The sequence below is a fragment of the Euleptes europaea genome, chromosome 15, assembly GCF_029931775.1.
Source record: "Euleptes europaea isolate rEulEur1 chromosome 15, rEulEur1.hap1, whole genome shotgun sequence".
In the NCBI taxonomy this organism is placed as follows: Eukaryota; Metazoa; Chordata; class Lepidosauria; order Squamata; family Sphaerodactylidae; genus Euleptes; species Euleptes europaea.
Genome location: NC_079326.1, coordinates 35,947,888 through 35,965,390, shown reverse-complemented (window position 1 = coordinate 35,965,390; position 17,503 = coordinate 35,947,888). Strand labels below are relative to the sequence as shown.

At 42.6% G+C, this 17,503-nt stretch overlaps 1 protein-coding gene across 4 annotated transcripts in view; it reads left to right on the top strand.

Moving 5' to 3' along the window:
* Positions 1-17,196, top strand: part of LOC130487775 (sodium channel protein type 1 subunit alpha) — a 130,464-nt gene extending 113,268 nt beyond the window's left edge. For all 4 annotated transcript variants that reach the window (XM_056861292.1, XM_056861290.1, XM_056861293.1 and 1 more), the window contains exons 22-27: positions 6,124-6,405; positions 9,234-9,287; positions 9,551-9,688; positions 12,067-12,171; positions 12,749-13,019; positions 15,373-17,196. In XM_056861292.1, coding sequence (XP_056717270.1) covers positions 6,124-6,405; positions 9,234-9,287; positions 9,551-9,688; positions 12,067-12,171; positions 12,749-13,019; positions 15,373-16,544 — 2,022 coding nt within the window. In that variant the 3' untranslated portion in view covers positions 16,545-17,196. The remainder of the gene's footprint in view (positions 1-6,123; positions 6,406-9,233; positions 9,288-9,550; positions 9,689-12,066; positions 12,172-12,748; positions 13,020-15,372) is intronic.
* Positions 17,197-17,503: the final 307 nt, after the last annotated feature.

Sequence of the window (17,503 nt, the reverse complement as noted above, 5' to 3'; positions counted from 1 at the left end):
ATGAAAACTATTAATAAATTAAGAAAAGGACTGGCACGTAAAGCCTAATAAACAAGAACATAGTTTATCTTGAAAATGTCAGTCAACAGATTCAGAGCGGGCAATAATGAGTGCCCTTCAACTTGAAATGAAATCACGGTCTAGCATCAGCAGTCTGTTTTAGCATTATTTAAAAATACATCTGTTTCATTTAGTTACCATGGGACATATAAAACTCTGTCACTCTTTTTCGTGCAATTGCAGTTTAGAATCTGACCTGTCATTCCCAAGAACCAATTTCAGTGTTCACATATTTACATTCTTCTATTTAATATATGGAGCTTTAGATTAACTTCATATGATTTCTCTGTTCCAAAAACGGGTAGCATTAGTCCCACGCAGAAGACAGCCACAAGACCTAAGGACAATGTAAGTCTGTGAAATATAATTCAACTGTTTTATTGCTCACGATAGCCCCACAGGAACAGGGACAAAAATGATCAAAACAGAGTATTTTTTAAAAAGATACAAGTTTATTGTCTTATTCTGAGAACTTATTGAATCTCTTGAAGAGTACATTCTAACTCCACATAGGTGCTGGAAGGCAAAGTAAGTTCCTGCTTTCATTTGAAATTAAATCTCTGTCACAGACTTAGAGCTATATTCTAATCTTAGTGCATGTAGACATATGCTGATACCTACTTGCAAAATAAGATTTTAATATAGCCATTGCTTACTAGTTATTTTTTTAAAAACTCCCTGTAATGCAATGCTCTTGCAGTAGAACCAAAGATGTACGTTGTAGAAAATGACTTATCCATTTGCTTTGCTAAATTTAGAGGATTACTTTTTTTTATTGCTATAAAGCATGTGTTTATGTGTAAACTCACTGGAAGACAGCATGTCATGCCGTTCTTTATATGTTTCTATTAGAGCAACAAAGTAGAAAAGGAGGAATATTTTTTCCTAAAAAAAAGATTCCACCTTGCACTTTTTTTGTTTTGCATGTCTTATGCACATTTCTGGCTGATTGCTTTCAAGTTTTATCATATTTCAAATTTCCAGTCCAGTTTCCAAGGAGGCAAGTTTAAAGAGAAATTGGGTCTCCTGAACATTCTGCATGCTTTAGCAGATTTTTAAATGCCTCTCGTACTGAAGCAGGGACAGTTCAAATTGCAATTGACAGCATCAGAAAAAATATTTTGATTTTTATAACTCCAATGAGTACATTCTCTTATGCAGGTAATCTGTTATTATGGGTGGAGACCACCGTCGTTTGAAGCGGTTGTATTTCTCTGCTTTGGTTCCTTTCACTGTTCTGCAAAAACTGAACGTGTCAAGGGCCTAACAAAGGGAGGGGAGTTACTTTAATTTTACATTCAGTGGCTTGGATCCAGACTAGTGTTTCCACAGGTGTAAGGATTTCACCTGTGGAGCACAATTTTCCTGCCTTCCCCACTCTAACAGTAGCCCAAAATGAGGGGGCATTTCAGGCTGCTGCAGGAGAATAGAGGCAATAAGATCGCCTTCCGCAGGTGGAAATAGTTGCACCCACAGAAATGCTAGTCTGCATCCAAGCCAATGTGTTGAATCCAAATTCCTCTTTGGTGAGTTGTAGGGGCACTTCTGGCGGCATCTCTGGGGACACAAGGTCTGCCAATCCTGCCAATTTCCCCCTCTGAACTGCAGACTTCCACAATGTATGCCATGCCATTTCTCAGGGTCCCAAGCCCTCAAGAGTAGGTTTTTGCAGACCTGAAGGACCACAGTGGAAAGGGAGTGGTAGAAAAGTCCTTTGGACATAATGTTATTGGTTTTAAGAGAGAGAGACAGAGAGAGTTTTAACTTTCTCGATAAAGTTTTTAACCACAGCTTTCTTGTGTCTGGCTTTATCACTGAGGCACATTCTCTCAGAAATCTATCCTATGCAAAACATTATTTGAGAAAATGTGAATGACCAGCACATAAAATATCAATAGAGATTCCTTTCACATAACAAAATTATTTTAAAATTCTGGCATAATTAGGTTTTTATTTTAAAAGCTGTATCTTAACATGTCATGTCCTCAACCAAATGTGGTATCTCGTGTGTGGTTTTTTAGGGTTCTTTTTTGTTTCAGGCACTTTTTGTTTCCAAGTTTCGAACATTTTAAATAGGGTTGTCACTTGATTAGTGAAATCTTAGTTTATTAATTATATGAGATTTAATTGGCTAATCATGGTGGGGGTGGCAGTGCAGGAGTGATGATGTCATTTCTGGGGAAAACCTGAATGTGACTATGGGTAGCTCTAGGAATCGCTGGAAACTTGATGCTAAAGCTATAGAGTTTCTGGTGATTCCTAGAGCTACCCTGTCACTTCTGGGTTTTCCCTGGAAGTGATGTAAAAGTGTGCATGCCACTGCCATGGTTTTTTTTTTTAATTCCCTTCTGCCTCTTGGCGAGACAGTGGGCAACAGGAGCTTGCAGTGGGGAATTCCCCACCCCAACCAGGGAAACGGTAAACCTAACACTACTACTAATTTTAAGACCAAAGATTTAATGGTATTATTTGACTTTGTTTCTAATGGCACTTTCACACACTGAATAATGCATTTTCAATCTACTTTCAATTCACTTTGCAACTGGATTTTGTAACAGTAAAGTCCACTTTCAAACTATCTTTTAAAGTGCACTGAAAGTGGATCGAAAGTGCATCATTCAGCAAGTGTATAAAAGCAACCATCCCTGTTCAGATGAATGGCCTATATGACTGTCTGACCTCCCATTTTATGTAGTGGCCAACCAGATGCCCCCAAACGCCCTACAAGCAGGGCATGGAAGCCACAGCCTTCCCCTGTTGTTGGCCCCCAGCACTGGAACTGAGAGGGTTACTGCCTCTGAATGTGGAGGTGCCACTTAGTCATCATTCGCCATTGATAGACCTGTTCTCCCTGTATTTATCAAATGTCCTTTTTAAAGCCAACTATCATCTGATGGGGGAAAAAACCCCAACCTAATCAAGTTATTCAACCCAAACATCTCTGAGGACCAAAGGAATCTCAATGCTAGCTATGGCTTTGGCCGGAACCCAAAAACTGCTTCAGAGAGGTTTGTTCCGTGAAGCAGAGCTAAACTCAGACCTTAAAATATCTCAGTTGCTTTGAACCTGAACTGGACCCAAACGCTTCGGCACAAAAATAGTAACCGGTTCAAAATAGGTGGTTCAATAAATCAAGCACAGAGGATATTATTTGGGGGAGGGGGGGAGGGCTCCTATCCCTTTCAGCTATATTTGAAAGAATATTATTTCCCATTGAATCATCTGAAGAGGAAAAAGGAGGAGGAGAGATTACTAGGTCCAGCCTAGGACTAGAAGTCCTATTAGTGCTCAGACAGAGGCTTGTCCATGTAGAAGGTGCTGCCCAACAACATACCTCAGTGTGGTGGATTCTTGAACAGGGCTGCAGCTGGCAACCCACTGGGAGAAATTGGGGAGCAGGTTTAACCATAGACTTTTGGACAAATCCTAGAGTGTTGCCCAATGCAAGGACGTCACTTCTGGTTTTCCACTGGAAGTGACATTGTGATTTGGCACAACATTGCCAAGCCCCCTTCATCTTTCCCCCAATGGGAAATGGGGGGGGGGCAATGCCAGGAGATATCCTGACTGCCCCAAACTGACAATAGTATCTCCTCCTGGCTGCCTTTCCCCCCATATCTGAACAGGATAAGTTATTTTATTTTTTGCCAAGAAACCAAAGAAATTGTAGAGCCCTAAGGAACTGGGGGTAGGGCAGATGAAAAGGAAGAAAGAAGGGAAGGGTGTGCATTTTGAAAGCTGGGGTAAGATGGTGCTTAGCCGATTAATCAAATCACTGTTTTGTTACTTTGACCAAGGTACCCCTTTGTGGCTACTCCTAAAGCTTAGTTTTTCACATCTGGCCACTATCTGAGAAAAGACTTTCCTCCTAAAATACATGTTGCCTATTTGTCTTTTAGGATTGACAGGTTGCTTAGATTAGTGGGCAGGTGCCCGCCAATCTAGTGCCCAGCTTGGAAGCGGGGATTGCATGCAGGTGGCTGTGCCGACGCGATCGAATCACTTCCAGTTTACACTCGGAAGCACCGCATCACAACGGGCCTTTTACCACTCAAACTCCCAGTTTGTGATGCCAGTTGCAATGTGGAGCTTCTGGGTGTAAACCGGAAGTGACACAATTGCATCAGTGACTGCACACAATTCCTGCCTCAGTTCCACCCCAAAAACCTCCCGCCAGAGCCGGGGGGGGGGGGCTGCCAACCCCATTGCAAGTTCATGGAGCAGAAGATAGCAGTTTTTTAACTCTATGAAATACAAGCAAAGTAAAGTTAGTAAAAACCAAGGCCCAGAAAAGAAGAGGATCTGTGGTATTCTGTTGATATGACGTATAATTCAATAACCAGCTTATGCACCAGGCAGTTGAAAAGTTTACAGAACAAAGCAAGCAGTATGGAGTGAGTCTGGCTTCCTATTATAGTGGCCGTAAGGAAGCTATTTATTTGCTAGAGCATCTAAAGACATCACTTCTAGTTTTTACCAAAAGTGACATCAACACAGCCAGGTTCCCCAATTTCGCCTGGGCATGGTCGGCTGTGACCTGGCCACCCTAAATGTATCTAAACCAGTTTAAAGTGTGTGAACCAGTTAGTTCAGGGGTGTCAAATATGTGGCCTGTGGGCTTTTCTCCGGCCCGAAGCAGCCAGCCCCCACTCCAACTCCCTTTCTGGGCACAGCAAGGCTGCCCGGCCCTCGTGAGCCCCCAGCAACCCACCCCTGTCCAGCTCAAAGCACAGCAAGGCAATCCTGGCTCTTGCGCACCCCCAGCAATCCACCCCTATCCTGTTCAAAGTGCAGCTAGGCTACCCCGGCCCTCGCATGCCCCCAGCAACCCACCCCATCTTGTTCAAAGTATATTGAGGCTGCCCGGGCCTTGCTCGCCCCCCAGCAACCCTCCACCATCCCTCTCTGGCCATAGTGAGGCCACCCAGCCCTCACACACCCCCAGCAACCTACCCCCGTCCAGTTCAAAGTGCAGCGAGGCCGCCCGGGCAGTATCTGGAGGTTGGCAACCCTAACTGAAACACAGCTATCCCACTGGAATTGGTCTTTCAGGACCAGATAGACAGGCTCTTCCCCATCAAACTGTTGATCAGCGAGATTTCCCCCCCATGGGTTCCAACCATGCAGTTCTGGATACTTTGTGCTGTGTTGGATCAGAGTGATAAGATGTAATATAGAAAATCAAGTTCCATACTTAAATATTCCTTCTAGGTTTCATCCTGTTAAAGACTGTAGCAACTCTAGGGCAGAAGCTTGGTTTTTCTTGATAACATTTCTTCTCCCCTAACTTTTCTTCAGTAAATTTCCAAAAGTGTTCCTCACAGTTCAACAACTAAGGTGGCATTTGATTTGTTCAAATCATCCAGTAATGTTTTTGTTTAAATATTTTTGAAACTGTACCTGACCCCTTCCCTATATGGACCTAGGATTTTCTGCATTATTTAAATAAAATTTTCAAATGAAAGTAGATCAGGTTACTTAAGAATGACTGGAGCTTGAAATAAACTATGTGATTATTCAAATATGCACATATTGCAAAACTGTCTGGCTTCCTTTATGCAAAGGAATAAATCTTTGTAATAATAATGCATGATTATGTGTAGTACTCAAAATGTAGTAACTCTTTACTCATTCCATTAATGAAATACATGATATCGGATATCTGTGTTGGTAGTTTTAAAGAAAAGATGCAAGTCGTTTTAGTTTATAAGCAATGATTTATTCCATTTTTCTATTTTGATTTTCCATACCTAGTATTTAATGTGTGTCTTTTTTTCTTTCAGAGATCGAATGCCTTCATGTTACTGTTATCAGGTTTTGGTTTGCTTTTTCTTCTTCTTCTTTTGGATTTTGCTTTTTCTTTAGATCTTTTAAGCCCCCCCTCCTCATCTTTGTTGTTTGAGTATGTGAGAGTATTAAAATGTAAAAACACTGCGACTCTGTTGCAATCATAATTGTGATTAACAGATTTAGAAGAAGTATGCATTGGTGCAACAGAGCAATCACGTAATGGTTCTTAGTATTCTTACTCTGTTTTCTTTTCCTCCTATATTTGTGCACTAGGTGGTTGTGAATGCCCTTTTAGGAGCAATTCCATCCATCATGAACGTGCTTCTCGTTTGTCTTATATTCTGGCTAATTTTCAGCATCATGGGCGTAAATCTGTTTGCTGGCAAGTTCTACTACTGTGTTAATACCACAAATGATGAAAGGTTCCCTGCTGAGCAAATCAACAATTTCACTCAGTGTCAAGAACTTATACAAAGAAATGAAACAGCCCGATGGAAAAATGTGAAAGTTAACTTTGATAATGTAGGCTTTGGTTATCTTTCTTTACTACAAGTAGTAAGTGAATCTTTTTTTTTACATATTACTACTTTATTGAGCATTAAGTTAAAAAAATGAGTTCAGTATTTTTGTTGCTTACATTCTGAGCCTATGCAGGTTTACTTGGAAATAAGTCCCACTAAATTTTATAGGACATTCTCAAGTAACTATGTGATTGTTTTCTTAGTAGGGTTGCCAGGTCCTTCTTCACCACTGGCGGGAGGTTTTGGGGGGCAGAGCCTGAGGAGGGCGGGGTTTGGGGGGGAGGGACTTCAGTGCCATAGAGTCCAATTGTCAAATCGGCCATTTTCTCCAGGTGAACTGATCTCTATCAGCTGGAGGTCAGTTGTAATAGCAGGAGATCTCCAGCTAGTACCTGGAAGTTGGCAACCCTATTTCTTAGACCCATTTTAAACCAAAGCACAAAGCTCCCCTACCCTGTTTCTGCAGCCGTTAAAAATTGGGAGGAAAGTATTCTCTTCCTACTCTGCTTTCATTGGCAGTTTGAGCAGCATCAGAAATTTAGCCTGAGTTTATTTACATGATGTGCTGATCAAAGCAGCATTGTTTGAGATAAAATTTGTGAGACAGACTCTTAAACATTCTGTCAAAATTCTTTGGTATCAATAGTATAGAATTACGAGCAATCTAAATTACCCGATTGATAGAAGCTCAGGATTCCTGCTGCTTCTTCATAAATATTTCTCTGGCAGCCATCTTACCAGCACTAAAGCCTTATATGCATGTTACAGTGAGCACATTTACTATCCATATTCAGGGTACACATGATTTTTCTTTGTACGTGTGTTAAGTGATTCTTATATTGCATTCATGTGTATGGCTGAACCCATGATTTAAGCCCCATTTGTATTCAGGCATTTGTCCACACTTTTACTTTAATACTGAAAGCACTCTGGCTCTGTTTTACAACACATGAATGTGCTTACAGGAAGGATGTAGGCACGTTCACTATAATGTGTGTACAGGGCTTAAATGATTTACTAAATAACATCTGCTATATGTTTGCGCTCTCTGTGCCCTGGGTCCATCAGACTTCTTCCTTTCCCACATATTCTATTTTGCCTTTTCTTACGACTTTACCACCTTTCTTCCAGAAACTCAATAGGATAAAGAAATGATTTTGACATAACCATGGCTCTAGATTGTGGTTCAGATCCTTGGGGTACAACACTAAGGGTACTGTCACACATGCTTAATAATGCATTGTCAATCCACTTTCAATGCACTTTAACGATCATTGGCAAGTGGATTTTGCTGTTCCCCACAGTAAAATCCAGCTGCAAAGTACATTGAAAGAGGATTGAAAGTGCATTATTCGGCATGTGTGAAAGCGCCGTAAGAATGTTAGGTGCACCTAAACCAATAGGACTCGTGCACATAGTTAAGGGCTTGCTCAAGTCTTACAGTAGCCCTTAAAGAAGGCACTCATGTCCCATGGATTTTTGCTAGTGGCTATTGGACCATCTAGGCCAAATGAAGGACTGAGCTTAGAAGGTTGAGTAAGTCTCACATGAGGATAGACCTAGTGGATGCTGGCCTTGTATAACGAAACTGTTCTGCATGGGTTCAGAAAGGAAGTTCCTATGAAACCAAGACGGAGCAAAAATATTAGGAGAAAATTGGAAGCACCTCTCTCATTTGTGAAGTCTGCTGGACCTCAGATCTGCCGTAGATTACTCTTAAACGGGAGTCTTGTTAGCCTTTTGAGAATCCCTTTCATTAATCAGCTTTAATATATATCTTTATTCTATATGCTCCCTTTTGTAAACTGTAGTTTTTAATGTTTATTTCACCCACCCACCCATCTTTCCAGATCAGTAGATGCCAAGGTATATATCAAAACCACTTATCTTTTCTAGTCTCAGGGCTCAATATAGTAGGCAAGAGTGGTTTTCCCTGTTCTCTTCTGGGCAACCAACATGTAGGAGATCTACCAAGGTGTAAGCAGAGGGCTGTTTGTGCTTTCAAGACTGGGCTAATGATTTTTGTTTCCCCCCAAAAATTCTGAACAGTAGACAAGAGCTAGGATGCATATTTTGTACTTGACACTTAATGCGTGTGTTTCAAAAGGTCCCATTTCTAGTGCAGAAACTACAGATCCGTAGAGTCAGAAAATAAAAGAAGGACTATGCTCACCTATCCAGCAAAATGCACATCACTATGATTAGGGTTGCCAGCACCAGGTTGGGGAATACTTGGAGATGTTGGGGTGGACCCTGAGGAGGGGCAGGGCTTGAGGAAGGGAGGGACTTCAATGCCATAAAGTCCAGTTGCCAAAGTGGCCGTTTTCTCCAGGTGAAGAGGTCTCAGTTGCCTGGAGATGAGTTGTAATAGCGGGAGGGCTCCAGCCACCACCTGGAGGTTGGCCACCCTAACTATGATGGGCATGTGCAAGTGGAAGACTGGTATATTGCAGGGATTGTGGGAAGACAGCAAAATGGTTCTGTTTTGTGCATGGAGGCACACATCAGCCACTTGGAATCACTGTTGGTGGGGATGGGGCCACTCAATATCAGAGAAGGTGGGCAAGTTTACCTATTCACAGTGTTGTCCCAAGTTTGCTTTTTTCTCATAGGCATGAATGGCAGCTTCTTTGTATGGGGGGAAGGGAGTGAAGAACTACACTCGTTACAGCAAAGATTTTGTGATCCCACTACCAAATTGTCGTGATGCTATCAAAATAAAAGCTTTTTGCTTGAACAGATCATTTCTCTGTGTGTAATATTCTTGCTGTTATGGTCTGTTCCTAGTAAAAACCTTGATGTAAATTATCGGCCTCTATCATCAATTCAGAATTTTATATGCAAAATATTTTCCTAATACAGGCTACGTTTAAAGGATGGATGGATATTATGTATGCAGCAGTTGATTCAAAAAATGTAAGTATACTTTAGTGTTTAACCCTCTTTTGTAAATTTACTTATGGAATAAACCTGAGGTTAATAAAAAGGTGAACAGAAATTCTGTTCAATTAAAAAAACACTGTAATTGATTTGATATCTTGAGGCATACCAGACATTATGTCTGAATGAAAATGAAGATATAGCCCTAAAATGTTTTATTTTAAATCAGTGCTACTAGCCTTTTTTAATGTGCACGGTATCTTGTAACATATTTGACAATTATTTTGCTTACTTTGTAGGTAGAACAGCAACCTGAGTATGAGGTCAATCTTTACATGTATCTTTACTTTGTCATCTTCATAATATTTGGTTCTTTCTTCACCCTGAATCTGTTTATTGGTGTCATCATTGATAACTTCAATCAGCAAAAAAAGAAGATAAGTATTTGTGTAAATCAGCTTAAAAACACAACATAACATGTAGCGGTCATGAATTGGTTAATGAAATACTTGCTCTGACTGAAAATGTATGGTTACACCTAAAGACAGTCCAGGGTTTCCAGGAGCTATCACAAACAGGAGCCATCACAAACAGGCCAAGGCTTAGATCCTGCCGAAACTTTCAGTGATCAGAAGAATCACCGCCTTTCCATTCTTTAGGCAAGATCCAAGCCATAGATTCCTTGTGGAGGCTTGGCACACCATCTAGATCTAAAACAAGTATCATATGAAATCAAATCACATGACTTGCCTAATTCCATGGGGTCCAGGGTAACCAGGACCCCCACAATTTGTTCTCTCAGTACCCTTACTCAGAAGAAGAAGAAGAGTTGGTTTTTATATGCCGACTTTCTCTACCACTTAAGGGAGACTCAAACCAGCTTACAATCGCCTTCCCTTCCCCTCCCCACAACAGACACCCTGTGAGATGGGTGGGGCTGAGAGAGCGTGACTTGCCCAAGGTCACCCAGCTGGCTTCGTGTGTAGGAGTGGGAAACAAATCTAGTTCACCAGATTAGCGTCCACCGTTCATGTGGAGGAGTGGGGAATCAAACCCGGTTCTCCAGATCAGAGTCCACCGCTTCAAACCACCGCTCTTAACCTCTACACCACGCTGGCTCTGAGGTAGCCTTTTTCATGTGGTTGTTAGCTTCCATGCATAGAAGGCCAGTTTCACATCCTTTGCTAGAGCATTGTACAAGAAACCTAAACTGGATCGAGTAATGAGAGCCAGCGTGGTGTAGTGGTTAAGAGTAGTTGTTATAGAGCTGTGGAGTCTGATCTGGAGAACCAGGTTTGATGCCGCACTCCTCCACATGAGCGGCGGAGGCTAATCTAGTGAACTGGATTTGTTTCCCACTCCTACACATGAAGCCAGCTGGGTGACCTTGGGCAAGTCATGCTCTCTCAGCCTCACCCACCTCACAGGGTGTCTGTTGGTGGGAGGGGAAGGGAAGGTGCTTGTAAGCTGGTTTGAGTCTGCCTTAAGTGGTAGGCATATAAAAACCAACTACTCTTCTTCTTCTTCTTCTGTTCTTCCACTTGCTCAACAGTATGTGTTACTTCTTGCACTAGCAGAAGAATAAGAGCTGTTAGAACATCTACTCTATAAACTCATTAAAATGAAACAGAAATCTACAAATCTTCACCATCCTTTCAGGCAACACTTAACTTTCCCAAGAACTGGAGATCTATATTGTTGGGTCACTGAAAAGTCTTCTGCAGTGGTCCACGTTTATCCACATCATTTCCTGTCTCTATATACTGGTTTACATGCAGAAACAAAATTAGTTTCACTAACAATACCAGTTGATCCATTTAAGTTTTTTAGCTATATCTCTGAAGTACAGCAGATGGATGGGATCCACTAGAGATTTTTGCATATGGAAGGGATTTCTGCCCCTGGAGCATGACTTCCCTGCCCCCCTGCTCCTGCTGCTACTCAAATGCAGCTCTTGGGAGACAGGGAACACCCAAGAACAGCTTGGGTGAAATCAAAGGTCTATAGCAGGAGGAGGGAATCAGCAAACATCAACCAACTTGGGTCCACAGATGTCTTGCAACCTGATATCTGGTGAGAATAACAATAAAGATAGATTCAGCCATTTCAAAACCTATTACAATAAGGGAACATCTCACGAAAGATGGAAAGGGGTAATAGTTTTTAAGAGGTGTCAAAATGGCTTAAACAAATCTTCATTTCCCATGTATTTGCATATACATGTAGGTGGACCTTGCTAAAGCTAAGCTGGTATGTACCTTATCAGTGACAGGATAAAAAACCTATTGGAAAAGATCCGTAATGAAGGAAAGATGGGTCATATATGTAAGATATAAATTCAACTATGTGAAAAACTAACTTCTGTGAACAGGAGTCCATGAAAGCAGATCTTCCCCTTCTTTCTCGTACCCCAGGAGCCCCGTGTTCCCACCCAAAAACTCGGAGAGAGTTGAGGAACCCTTCTAAACAATATACCTGTAGCATGAGAGAGGGCCTGCAAGAAGATAAGGAGAAATGGCCCCCTTCCTCTTGAACGAGTGGCGCAAACCTCCAGTAGTCTCTCCAGCCTTAGATTCCAGACAGTTTTGCTTTATCACCACCGGTGTTTTTTCCATCAGCAGTGATATGTCACAACTACATTAATTCACCTTGCAAGTGTCTACTTTGAACCGTATCGCCCCATTTTGGATCGAACTGTCTTTTGTACTGATGATTTATGTTGTCTGTTGATTTTTAATCTGAGATAAATACAAGCAAATGTAAAGGCCATAAAACAAAAATATGATTATAACCAGTTTTCATGTTATGCCTTTACTTTGGAGGTCAAGATATCTTTATGACAGAAGAACAGAAAAAGTACTACAATGCAATGAAAAAGTTGGGATCAAAAAAGCCACAAAAACCTATACCTAGACCTGGGGTAAGTAATATATGCAGGAACATAGGGAATTCTTTTCTATATAGCTAGTTTGTGTTGTGGGAGCCAGTGTGGTATAGTGGTTAAGAGCGGTGGTTTGGAGCGGTGGACTCTGATCTGGAGAACCGGGTTTGATTCCCCACTCCTCCACATGAGCAGCGGAGGCTAATCTGGTGAACTAGATTTGTTTCCCTGCTCCTACATATGAAGCCAGCTGGGTGATCTTGGGCAAGTTACAGCTCTGTTAGAGCTCTCTCAGCCCCACCTACCTCACAGGGTGTCTGTTGTGGGGAGGAGAAGGGAAGGTGATTGTAAAACGGGTTGAGTCTCCCTTAAGTGGTAGAGAAAGTCGGCATATAAAAACCAACTCTTCTTCTTCGAAAATATGAGCTACCATGTCTTCTCTTCTACTTAAAACATTAGAGCAAGATACAGTAGCCTTTGGTTGCTTCAGATTTCTCATATGATGCTGGCCAAGTATAGTGAATTTTAATCAGATCTGTACTGCTATTTTGAAAAGATGGCCCTTTTCATCTTCACTGAACAAATCTCTCCCTCTCTCTCTTTTTCAATCTGCCAGAACAAATTCCAAGGTGTGGTCTTTGATTTTGTGACAAAACAAGTTTTTGACATCACTATCATGATTCTTATCTGCCTTAATATGGTCACCATGATGGTAGAAACAGATGACCAAAGTGATGAAATGGAAAAAATTTTATATCGTATTAACATGATATTTATTGTCCTGTTCACTGGAGAATGCGTCCTAAAACTGATTTCCTTGCGCTACTATTATTTCACCATTGGATGGAACATTTTTGATTTTGTGGTTGTCATCCTCTCCATTGTGGGTAAGAACTGTTCCAAATTAAATGAGTCAACTTTTAAAACTAAATTAACATTTCTCACCTTTGTGTGTGTGTAAACTGCCGTCAAGTTGCAGTCGACTTAACGCAACCCTAACAAGGGGGTTTCAAGGCACATGAAAAGCAGAGATGGTTTGCCATTGCCTTCCTCTGCAGAGTGTTTCTTGGAGGTCTCCCTTCCAAGTACTGATCAGGCTTAGCTTCTGAGATCTGACAAGATCAGGCTATACCAGGGGTCGGCAAACTCATTAGTCACAAGAGCCAAATATCAACAGTACAGCGATTGAGATTTCTTTTGAGAGCCAAATTTCTTAAACTTAAACTATATAGGTAGGTACACTGTTTATTAACTTAATAAACTTTAATTAAAGTTTTAAGTCTTAATTAAACTATAGGTACACTGAATAAAACTTGATATCATACTTAATAGTGATCTTATTTATTGATAAAAATTTAATTGTAAGTCCCTGCCATTTCCCCCTCCCCGTCCGGAGTCCTCGTCTGGAGGCATGTTCTACCGCCATAAAAGCCTATTGGTAGACCTGGCCTCCAGCTGAGTCCCATTGGGAGGCCAGGTCTACCCATTGGCTTTCTTGGCAGTAGACCTGGCCTCCGGAGGCCCTTAGAAGCCAATTGGTAGACCTGACCTCTGAAGGGGGACTTTTTCCCCTCCTCGGACTCCAGGTCTACCGCCAAGAAAGCCAGTGGGTAGACATGGCCTCCCAATGGGACTCAGCCGGAGGCCAGGTCTACCAAAGGAAGCCCGCCTTGCCCAACAGCTGATAGGCGGGGGGGGCAGGAACCGCTGAGCTGCCCGCCCAGCAATCACGCAGCTAGAGGGGAGGGAAGGGGAGGCTTTAGCCTCCCAACCATTGAGGGCAAGGGAAAGGGGGACCCGGCCATTCTCCACGGCGGGGGGGGGGGAGAGAGAGACAGCGCGCCCGCTCGCCCGCTCTCTCTCTCTCAGGCGCACCGGCTCTGCAGTCCAGCTGCCGGAGCGAGTGGGCGCAAGAGTAGGGGCTCCGAACCAAGTTCGGAGAGCCGCACTCAACGAGCCGCAGTTTTGAGACCCCTGGGCTATACCATGCTGCCTTCTCGCTCACTCTTAGTTTTTATTAATACTAGATTTGCACTACACTGGGCCAACTACATACATTTCTTAGTCTTACATAGTCTGGCCATTTTAATTCTTCAGTAACATATATCACCTTGGTTTCTAAGTATATACTTAGAAATGTTTATACTAGGTTGGATCCAAAGATACAGTCCCATTGCCTTCCGCCAATGTAAGGAGCCTTCAGATAGTACAAGGAGCTTTAATCCACTGGCAGAAGGCTCCTTGTTCCAGTGGAAGGTAGGATCCATTTATTAGAAGAAGACTATCATTAGTGGAACCTCTGGATACAACTCATTGTGCTTTAATAGCTATCAGAGGGTGACGTCCCCATCAACAAATCTCAGAACACCTCAACTTCTTACCCTCCCCACAGGTGACCCCACTGATTCCCAGCCTACTAAACCAAGGTTCTGCCCAATGTTCCAGAACACTGCTGAGTCCTCAGCTCATCTCAGCAATGGACTAACAGCCCATTCCTGAACTTCAAGCTGATTTGGGCTTAGGAGGCAGTGTGACCTCGCCGCCAGCGTAAGTGCCTCTTAATCCGTAATAAGAGGCACTTACGCTGGCGGTGGGGACAGCTCCGTCGGCGCCTGAGCACTACGGAGCTGCACGCCACCACCACCACCACCCCACCTGCACAGTCTCTCTGGGACGTAAATCCCGGCGGAGACATGTGGCGCCAGCGGGGAGAGGGCATTCCCGGGGGCGGAGCTGACTTTAGTCAGCTTCCACAGCCCCTCCGGGCCAGGAATGCCCTTTCCAGGACAGCTTTGCTGCACCAGGTTTTTCTGGTGCAGCCTCGCTGTTTACCATGGGTGGAAAGCCCCATTTTCCAGGTTAATTTTTTTAAAAAGGCTTTTTAAAGCCTCCTGGCACCCAGGGAACCACTTTGGAGGTGCCACAGTGGCACCTCTCCTATGCTGTCCCTGGCCGCTGGGAGGCTCAGTAGTTACACCTGCAGAAATTCACTTCTGTTACCAGAGGGAGAGAGGGGGATCTTTTCCAATTCCTTCGCACACTGCAGACTCCCTCCCACTTTGCTCCCTGTGTTATTTCTGAATGTTCCTTGATCCCCAGAAGTGGAATAGTGTGATGCAGTGGGATAAGGGAAACAGTGAACTCTCGCTCCACTAGTTTCATTCTGTTGGTGGCGCTTTTCATCTAACCTGTTATAAATAGTTATCCCTTACATGGTTGTTTTATTTGTTTTTTCCACAGGTATGTTTCTAGCAGAGATTATTGAGAAATACTTTGTGTCTCCCACTTTGTTCCGAGTTATCCGACTTGCCAGGATAGGTCGAATCCTGCGGCTTATCAAGGGTGCTAAAGGGATCCGCACCCTGCTTTTCGCCTTGATGATGTCTCTACCTGCCTTGTTTAACATTGGTCTCCTGCTTTTCCTTGTCATGTTCATCTATGCTATATTCGGAATGTCCAACTTTGCCTACGTCAGGAGAGAAGTTGGGATTGATGACATGTTCAACTTTGAAACTTTTGGCAACAGCATGATCTGCCTCTTCATGATTACCACCTCTGCTGGCTGGGATGGTTTGCTAGCACCCATGCTCAACAGTGGGCCCCCAGACTGTGACCCCAATTTGCCTCACCCAGGAAGCTCAGTCAAAGGAGACTGCGGCAACCCCTCTGTTGGGATTTTCTTCTTTGTGAGCTACATTATCATATCCTTTCTAGTCGTTGTAAACATGTACATTGCTGTTATTCTGGAGAACTTTGGTGTAGCAACTGAAGAGAGTAGTGAGCCTCTGAGCGAGGATGATTTTGAGATGTTCTATGAAGTCTGGGAAAAGTTTGATCCCGATGCAACTCAGTTCATGGAATTTGAAAAACTCTCTGCATTTGCAGCTGCTTTGGAGCCTCCTCTTCATTTACCTAAACCAAATAAGGTCCAGCTTATTGCAATGGATCTCCCCATGGTAAATGGTGATCGAATTCACTGCCTTGACATATTATTTGCTTTTACAAAACGCGTACTGGGGGAGAGCGGAGAGATGGATGCTCTTCGCATTCAGATGGAAGACCGTTTCATGCAGTCCAATCCTTCCAAAGCCTCCTATGAGCCCATCACGACGACATTAAAACGAAAACAAGAGGAGTTGTCCGCTGTCATTATCCAGCGGGCATACAGACGATATCGTCTCAGACGAACAGTAGCCCAAGCTTCCTTTGCATATAAAAATAAAATTCTAGGAATCACTGGCCAACGTCTCAAAGACGAAATTCTCATTGACAAGTTAAATGAAAACTCGTACACGGAAAAAACAGACCTGACCATGTCAACAGCGATGTGCCCTCCATCCTACGACCGCGTAACCAAGCCCATTGAAGAAAAGCACGAAAAGGAAGACAAAGATGTACAGAAGAAAAAGTAGAACCTACATTAACAATTCTGATTGTGTGACAAATTGTTTACAGCCTGTGTGAGTAACATAATTGTGTCTACAGGACTCCTCTAGAGAGGTGTATGCCAAACTGACAGTTTTTACAAAATATATTGTATTCTTAAGGTCAGTGCCTATAACAAGACAGCAGCCCCTCGTCAACCAAATGTGACTATAACATGAAGAAAGAATGACAGGAGGCTACTGTTTTCATTACCAGCTGACACTGCTGAAGAGGAGAGAGAAAATGGCTACTCAGACTGTGGGGACCAGTCCAAGGGGTTAAAACCAATATTTTTTTGTGTGTCAAACATAAAAAAAACACTTATTATACAGTCAGTGTATCCACTCTTTGCATTTCAACTGCCACATTTGCCATCTTTTTACAAAAACAAAAATCTGTGTTGGTGGATTCATCTCTCTTTCCCCCCCTTCCTTTTTATTCACACATTGTGACTATTTTTGTAAATGGGGTTTATGTTGGGGATGGGATTCAGTACAAATGGTACCGGTATGAGGACCAGATGTTCTATTATACGACTCTCTGATATGCACACCAAAATGATTTGCATGGAGGCATGTTGCACTTATAGATTCATGCATGGGGAGAAAAACAAACAAAAAGCATTATGTCACAAAAGCGCAACAGGTTTTTGATAACTCTGTTAACCGTGAAGGAATACTCAGTTTCGAGGTGCTTTAATAAATGTCTTCATGTCGTGTTCCATCCAGGTAAGTCTTTCAATGCCTCTAAAGTCCCCCTGATAATCCAAATGAGCAAAGCAGATGGATTCATTTGCACTGACGGTGAAATCTCAGCAAAAGTGGGAGTCCAGAGTCAATGGGTTTATGTCACATTTCTTCCCTCCCCCTTGTACAGTGTATTTTGATTAATCGGCCCTTAAAAATCCAAACTGACCAAAAACAAACACCTTTCTAGATTTGTTCTG